This window comes from Blastomyces gilchristii, assembly GCF_000003855.2.
Source record: "Blastomyces gilchristii SLH14081 genomic scaffold supercont1.6, whole genome shotgun sequence".
NCBI lineage: Eukaryota > Fungi > Ascomycota > Eurotiomycetes > Onygenales > Ajellomycetaceae > Blastomyces > Blastomyces gilchristii.
This window is the reverse complement of record NW_003101677.1, coordinates 2,109,682-2,117,729: the sequence shown is the minus strand read 5'-3', so window position 1 is coordinate 2,117,729 and position 8,048 is coordinate 2,109,682. Positions and strand designations below refer to the sequence as shown.

The 8,048-nt window shown below is 45.7% G+C and overlaps 4 protein-coding genes across 4 annotated transcripts; 1 reads left to right on the top strand and 3 right to left on the bottom strand.

The window, feature by feature from the left end:
- The first annotated feature begins 755 nt into the window (after positions 1-755).
- BDBG_03987 (uncharacterized protein) lies at positions 756-3,137 on the top strand. The gene is made up of 4 exons (XM_031721490.1): positions 756-1,433; positions 1,513-2,089; positions 2,157-2,515; positions 2,601-3,137. Exons 1-2 carry the CDS (start codon positions 1,208-1,210, stop codon positions 1,968-1,970), a joined length of 684 nt encoding a protein of 227 aa, XP_031578064.1. The 5' UTR covers positions 756-1,207; the 3' UTR covers positions 1,971-2,089; positions 2,157-2,515; positions 2,601-3,137.
- On the bottom strand, positions 2,190-2,679 carry BDBG_16930 (uncharacterized protein; the record flags this gene model as incomplete). Its single annotated transcript, XM_031724782.1, has 2 exons — positions 2,190-2,578; positions 2,643-2,679. 2 exons carry the CDS (start codon positions 2,677-2,679, stop codon positions 2,190-2,192), a joined length of 426 nt encoding a protein of 141 aa, XP_031578063.1.
- BDBG_16929 (uncharacterized protein) lies at positions 2,766-4,281 on the bottom strand (the record flags this gene model as incomplete). The annotated part of the gene is made up of 2 exons (XM_031724781.1): positions 2,766-4,069; positions 4,122-4,281. The coding sequence occupies 2 exons, from the start codon at positions 4,279-4,281 to the stop codon at positions 2,766-2,768; spliced, it is 1,464 nt and encodes a 487-aa protein (XP_031578062.1).
- Positions 4,282-5,893: 1,612 nt separating this feature from the next.
- BDBG_03984 (uncharacterized protein) lies at positions 5,894-7,239 on the bottom strand. Its single transcript, XM_002625879.2, has 2 exons — positions 7,213-7,239; positions 5,894-7,103 (listed from the first exon to the last, which is right to left on the bottom strand). The coding sequence occupies exon 2, from the start codon at positions 7,083-7,085 to the stop codon at positions 6,132-6,134; it is 954 nt and encodes a 317-aa protein (XP_002625925.2). The 5' UTR covers positions 7,086-7,103; positions 7,213-7,239; the 3' UTR covers positions 5,894-6,131.
- Positions 7,240-8,048: the final 809 nt, after the last annotated feature.

Genomic DNA, 8,048 nt, shown 5'->3' with positions numbered 1-8,048 from the left:
GCGTTGATGATGCAGGATTGTTTCCTCCCAACTTTGCTAAACCCAGGGCTGGGGACGCCTCGGATTTATGCTTTCAGAGTGAGAAGAACGATGGGATCTGGAGGCGAAAGGGAAGCCCTCTGTTTATACCAATTAAATGGGGGGGCCAGTCACGGTGTGCTCCGGTGCTCGTCTCGGGGATGCTTCTCTCCAGGCATTGAAAGCACGGCCGCGGGCAGTCAACAGTATCCGAGGACGAAGTCTGAAAATAGAACTCATGCAGCAGTGGCGTCCCCATGTACATGGATTAGCATTACGTCTCACCCTCCGGGGTTGGCAGATACATGGGGTTTGGATTCATCTTGAGGGAGTTCCCTCCAAAGTTCTGTGGTGTTGTACCGCTTTGCGGGGCCCTACGAGACATACTCTTTCCTTACAATGACAAAGGTCTTATACGATCCTATTATTAAGGCATATGATGACACAATCGCCCAATTTGAACTCGGAAACCTCAATAGAGATAAATCTATTTAGTGTGATCTTAGAGTTAAAGTAACATCCTGCCGATCTGCTAAGTTACATAGTATGTAAATATAAACATGCAAAAAGGAGAGGTATATATATCCCTCTCCATGGGTAGAAACAATATACTGGTTAAGGTTATTCGAAGGAAAACAAAGCCGAGACAAAAGAGTGAGGGGAAGAGCAAATACACCATATAGAAAAGAGCATGAAAACATAGAGAAGAGCATTACCGATATCACATAACAAGGCGGGAAAACTTAGTAATGTCCATCCATATCAAAAATGAATCCCTGGCATCAGAGCTTCGCAAAATCCCATTGTGTGCTTGGACAATTCCCCATGAAAGCAGTACCACGAGGTCAAAAGTGGATATTTACATTGTACAGCACAATATGCCTCGCGCGGTCTAGGCTGCTACGAACGGCGTATCCCGGCTTCTCAAGTTGCACGGAACTTTTTGACTCGACTAGGTGGATGGATGTGCGTGGTCCAATACAACAGCATATAACAGGCGAGATTCCGCATCCTGAGGTAATGGAGTTCTCCCTGGCTATCAGTAGATCGTAAACAAAACCCTCTGGTTTCAGCATTTCTCTATCAAACAAGAAGATCACTTATGGTGTATCAATCGCTCCAAAACCATCGCACGTCATACATACTATCTGTTTAGGAATCCACCCACAGCCTCCCCACCCATTCCAGAATGAACATATTCAACGGTGCTGGTTCTTTGCCAATTCACACTTTCCCATCTCAAATCTCCATTGTGGACATCTTCCTCCCCGGATTTACCGCCATCTCCGCATCCATACGACAGGTCCTAGCTGGGAACCTGAACAGCGCCCACCTGCTGTGCCTCTGCGGGGCGCTCCTGCTCTTGGCTAGATATGTGTACCGTTACCTGACGGACATTGTGGAGATCCATTTCAGTTAGTGACCCTTCTTGTAGTGATGCTCTTTCCTGACAATCGAAAGCTTCGATAACAAACGTCCTTTACTACGACGAAGCACATGATATGCTTAAAACCTGGGTATCGGACCAGCCATTCGCGCGCAAGGCTCGCTCCTCTATTGTCAGCGTTGGATATGCCGATGACCATTCAAATGCGCATGCCAAAAATCCTTTACGTTTTTCACCTTATAATGGTTCGTTTTTCTTTTGGTACGGGAACCATCTGCTCCGGCTCCGGTGTGAACAGAAAGACAGCAGCTCCGGCGAGCGAGAAGAGGTGTCCGTCTCCTGCTTCGGCCGATCTCCAGAAATTTTGGGAGAGTTCTTCAGTGATTGTCGAACCGAGTATCTAAAGGCCATTCAGAAAAAGACTTCCGTGTTTGAGCATCGAGATGGTGAATGGAAGAAGGCAAACACAAGAGACATTAGACCAATTTCGACGGCGTGGACAGCAATGTCTATCTCACCACATGTGCAGGTGAGAACTTTAGACATTATGCCAACTGGCGATTGAGCCAGTTCAACGTCACAAAGCAGAGCACTATCTGGGTGGAGTGGAAATTCCTCCGATTGCTCTACAAGAGAGTCGCTGGAAAGAAAATGGATGAGATTGTTGGGGAGCAGGTCAGTGAGGTGAGTCCCACCACACCATCCTGGCCCTCCTGTTCCCGTATCTAACTGGCACTCACCACACATGTAGTTTATCCTGGGACCGTTGACGGATGAATACAGCCTAGATCTCTCGGTCGAATGCAAGCCCACCCTCAGCGTTGAGGATCTGCTGTCCGTCCTCCACTAGCACTGGTGCTTGGACACGTCGGCGGTCCCACACGAGCGGTATACAGTGCAGCTGCCGCTGCTGATGCTGATGGCCGCCTACACGTCTTCTCGTCCAGGAGCGCTCATCGAGAGCGGCTGCGTTCGGGGCTCCAACAACGCTCTGCGGTACCGGGACGTGGTGCTCCGTGTCATCCCCAATCCGGAGGAACCAGGGCGTCACGTTCTGGTCATGGAGGTGACTCTGATGTTTATGAAGGGGAAAAGAAACAAGTCCCAGCCGTAGGTCCCCTTCCCCTTCCCGTTCCCGGCCGATATGGCGTGACGCTGCGCCCGGCCGTATGGCTGTATTGACCCTCCGGCGTAGGACAACATAACCGCAAAAAGCGTTGGAAATAGTTCGGCAAACCTGGCAGTGGCCACTGGGGGACTTGCTGGATGGCCATGAATATCTTCTTATTCTGCCAGGCAAACGCCGTCGGTCGACATCTCGTTCATCAGTCAAACCCGAGAGCGAAGACGTACCAGGTCGTTAGCCGGTCCTGTTTACTGCGACTGGCGCGGTGGCTGTTGGGTAGACTAGACATCGCTGGAGTCGGCTGTGCAACGCTGCTGTGGAATCTCCCAACCGCCATATCTCAGAATATACCTGATCACACACATCATGAAAGAGATAGGTCCCGATCCCCGGGATTAAAAACTGACGCTGTTTCCGCTCAATCACTTGCACCGCGTTTTGAAGGCATTGCTTGCTCTTGTCAATATCACCAAGTTTGTACCATGTAATGCAAAGAAATAGGTAGACCACACCGCAGGTGAAAACTTCTTCCTCTAAAGGATTGTAGAATTTATTCCAGAGTAGAACATCTTTCCACCTCTTCAATGCATCCTCGGGCGATGGAGCGAGACGCGCAAAGGCAATGAGCGCCCGGACATGGCCAAGTCGGTCCACGATGTCCGGTTCCCTGATGTTGTCATAAATAATTATCAACTCTCTGGTCAAGAGGTCAGCGTCTCGGTGCCGTCCCTGCCTGATTCTAACCTCCGTTAGGGAAAGAAGTAAGCGCCGAAATCCTTTGCGGTGCTGACCGGACGATAGCCTTAATCTTTTAATTTCCAATTCCACCATTGCATTTGCCTGAGAGAGACAAAAGTTCTGCTTCCCCATCTGTAGATAGTCCAGCTCACAGTAGAGATCGGCAAGAGCGGATCGAACGAGGAGACGTTTAGATTCGCGCAGGCCCGGAGTTGAAAGACAAGTGTCAAAGCAAATCTTCGACTCTTCGAACCGTCCTTCTCCTCGCATGATGCGGCCGACACAAAGTATCAGGTCCCAAAGCAGGCGCTCCTGCCCTCCTGATGCATTAGGCGTCCACTTCTTAACTTCTCTATGTGATTCATGAAAATTAAAGTTGTATATGTGGTTCATCGCCTGTGAAAGATATAGAGCCGCAAGATCCTCGGACAAAGCGGAGCAAGTAGGTCCGGCATTCAGGCTAGATAAGAATGATTTAATGGTATTCTCGGAGCCCTTGATGTCACCGCTGAGCCGCATTAAAATGCTGTGCCGATGGGTGACCCTAGCACGTAGTTGTAAAAGTTGCTTGGCCGACGCGCAACTCCACTCTTGGCTGAGGTCCAAATACGCAGCATTCGATGGCGCTAACTGAAAATTGTCAAAGTCAACTCGGCTAGTCATCAGGACACGTTGTGTGAGATAATCTGCCGTGCCGTTTGCCAGCGTCTTTGACCCTTCGCATGGCCAGATTCGGTCTGAACTTTCCAGATCTGGCTGCGGTTTGACTCTATTGCCCGACAAATTTTGCCTCCTTTGACCTTGAAAGATTCGTTAGTATGCGTTTGAATAAGGACAGGAAGGCAGAATTACTGTTCACCCCATGACTTTGACCATCAAATTTTGACCCTGGGTTTAAAAGCACGAGGCCTTTCGGTCGTCTATGTGAACGCCCAAAACATGTATGCTTGCGTTTATAAATTTTGCGGCAGGAATCACATCTGTGATGCTCTGAAATGACGATAAATGACATTTGATTCCGAGTGGATGAGGTCAACAATGTTGAGAGGAATAAGACATGGATCGGCGAGAAGTGATTTGGGTCTTAGCTCGAGATGCTGACTATCCGTAATAGGAATCGAGGCCCAAACAGCAGCCTAAGCTTTAGCCGCCAAGAACCGGCGGCAGCTGGTTCAGGAGAGAAGACCTGCTGAGCAGCGCGATTCTGTTTATTCTCACAAAACTTAAAACATATACGAACCATCCAAGGAAAGGCCTACAACATGAGAAAGTCCAGCGCAAAGATATCGTTCTGGGTCTGTAAACTTAGAAATGAGTATCGAGGCGCCTTTCTTCAGGAGGTGGACCAGTTGATCTCCCGAAATATCGAGGATGTCTTACACGGTATTAGGAAAGTACTTGCTGAAAGCAAGGGAAATTCCTGCTTGGCACATGGCGCTGGTTGACATGCCAAGGAGGCGAACAATTTCAGGCCTTACTACAAGCGTTTAATCCCTTGCACATGGTGGCTGAGCGACGATAGACAGCTGTATACTTGAATATCTCTCAAAATGGGAATGAAATTAGAAGAGCTGAATATCACACTTGCACTTTCTGGTCGGAGGCTCTAGTTAAATTCAAAGTCGATTGGCCATACGACCCTGTCAGGATGTCGACACAATGCTCGTGCCTCGTGACTCGATTCTCAGAATTTCCAACAGGTGTTGCTTGGACATGGCGAAATTCTTGCCTTGCAACGGATATTGATGGTGTTTGGCACCATTTCCAGGCTCCCCGCCGGGCCCTCATGCATGCACTGGAGAAATGGCTAGCTTGTCGTGCTGCTGTGACTCACCATGAAGGCGGCAGCTGAAACCATTCCAAACCAAGCAAGGCCGCCAATGATTTGACGTAAATCACAAATTACTTGAGCCAGCCTGACCATTTCCCAGCTGAACGAAAGCATGCCGCATCAATCCAGTCTCGTATGGTTAGATGCCGAGTTCAGGCTGAAAGTATTTATGAGGTTGGGTATTAATCAACTCGAGGGGGTATGTAAGCCATAGGAGACACGATCAGATAGTTGGTCCAACCTCATCCATTTTTCCGTCCTTCTGAATCCATAAAGCCAGGGCTATATAAGCATCAGGATATAACCAGCAATTTACACCACTCATATCTTTCAATCCAAAATCCAACTCAGTGACCTACAAGCAAAACGCCAGTGGAAAAGTCAAAGCAACATCTGTATAAAACCCCTTTTCTTGCAATCCAAAAAGTTTTACCAGTGGAAAGACTAAATAATTTGCTTCTAGATAAATCCAATCAACAAACCTGTGCGCAAAGATGGATTGCCCAAAGTGCAAGAAAGGAAATGTGTCGGGGGCGGACACATGCGAGTATTGCGGAGCAGAGCTCCCCAAGGTCGGAATCAAAGAACAAATCTACGCTTTTATTTAAATATTATTGTTGAACAGCGCCGACAACTAACCCGCGCAATAGGCTCATTTGCTTTTCAAGATCCCTCCCAAATAAGTCAGGAAATGGTTTGGGTTACAGTCATTAGCCTGGGTCTCCAATATTTTTTCAGTTAGCATGGAAGAATCATCATTTCTGTCTTCGTGCAACCCACCATGGGGACCTCTCGTAAGTGCATTATTTGCCACATGTGTATTTAGGACCTATCGTAGGCTCGTGCATAATCAAACTCTTAATGCCTACTGCTGAAGCTTGGTTATTCTTATATTCAATTTCACTTAGCTATCTGTCACTCTATCATACATAGCTCAAGTCCTCGGCCGGGCTTCATTCCATGTCTTCAGAAGTATACTCCTGGTCCCGTAGGGGGGGGAATGTCTCAAAAGATCGATCAGTAGAGAATATTCACTTTTTAGGTCGAGCACGCCTCCACTCCATGTACCAGCCTGAAGCTTGAGGGTATCCTCTATTCTCAAGCTCCAACCTCAGCTGTTTTCTCCACTCGAATTCTTCGATTCCTGCGATGGGAGGGGAAAAGTCGAGACCAGGCGCAACCGACGGTTTTGTTGCAATCCAGAAGTGAGGGTAGAAACCAGCAGCCTCCCAATCAAGAATCCCTGTGATAGATCCATCTTTGGACACCATAATATTTCCCGGACCAAGATCTGCATGGTATAGATAAAAATGCTTTCCGATTTTGGGACATAGGTTTGAGTCTAGGACAGTAAAATATTTTCTACTCTCAGTCAATGTGAGAGGTCCCACAAAGCTATCTTTTGCAACTGCAAGGAACCTTTCAGGCAAGGCCTTTCCGGATACACTCTGAAGTTTTGCTGAAGTCTTCAAAGCAAGTAGGTCACAGATGCTTGCAATTTCCTTGAGGATCAAGTCACGCTGCAAGGAAGAGAACAACAACCATGCATCTCTCAATGTCACACCTTGAACTCTCTTGAGAATCAAGAATGTCCGATCTTCATCAATCCAGGAATAAATAACTTCCGGTACCAGGATTTGAGGTATGTGTTCCCTAACAAATGCGATGGTGTCCCCCTCAAGCCCCAAGCTAGGATGCCAGTATTTGACTTTGCAAAAGGCGCTTTTGCCAATAGCCCACACCGCTGAGGAGCTGCCACCCTCATGTACCAGATGAACATCCTTGGAAACATGGTCTTGAGACTCAGGTGGTGCAATATCTGCTGATATTTTCCGCAAAATATATGAGCAGTCTCCATCACTCCAAGCTGCAAGGACGCCTGCTGGCGGAGCCTGCGTTTCGATTCGTTCGCACTCGATTCGCGATCCGAGGTACCATCGGTGTTGGGAAGGCTGTAGAACTGATTGATTGACTGGAGGCATCATCTTCTTGTGGGGAAAAAACTTTCAATACAGTAGGGCAATTAGTAAAAGTTGTGTAGCAAGATACCTAGGTGTCTAACAGTCACCTAACACCCCAGCCCATAAATAAGTTGGGCAATAGAGCGCTTACCTCAGCTATGTCAAATGCTCCAAAGCCCCTGCTCGGGTGTATACAGAAAACTGTAGGCTACTGGGGCAAAAGAGCTCAATCACCACCAGTGCACTGCTGGTAGAAGGGCTGATCAACTGCAGGACCCTCAACACCCCCCCTCAGATCAGCTATCACAGAGTACAGTACTTTCTCTCAGTGACTCTCTTCAGTGACTTCCTCACAATGACTTCTTTTTAATAGTGAACTTAGTCAGTTCTAGAACTCATAGAACTTCTAGAATATATTTCTAAAATATCTCTTAATACTGTTAAAATATTCAGAGTATTTATTAGAAATTTTTAAGTTCATTCTGAAATTGAACTTATATATATTGATTATAGTGAGACTCATGCTTAACAGTCTTATAATCTATAGACTACTGAGATAAAAGAGCTTAATTATTATCAGTACACTGTTAATAGAAGAGCTGATTAACTGCAGAACTCTTAATAAAAACTTAATCTTACTAAGTATATCACTTAATCTTATTATATAATTATAACTCTGACCTTGTATAATACAGTAATAATTAGTTAATAATTGACTTTTAATCTTTTAATTTACTCATTCTTACTCACTTAGTTTATTAATTAATTAAAGTATGTATAGCTGATTTATAATTAATTAAATAAACAGATAAATTTATATAGAATATAAAGAGATATTTTACAGAATTTTAAAATATATTAAGATAAAAATATTTAATAATTAATTTTAATTAATTTTAAATTGATTCTGATTAATTATAATGATATATAATAAAATAGATTTATCTATATATTTAAGTAATAATAATTGATTGAAATCAGTAATAA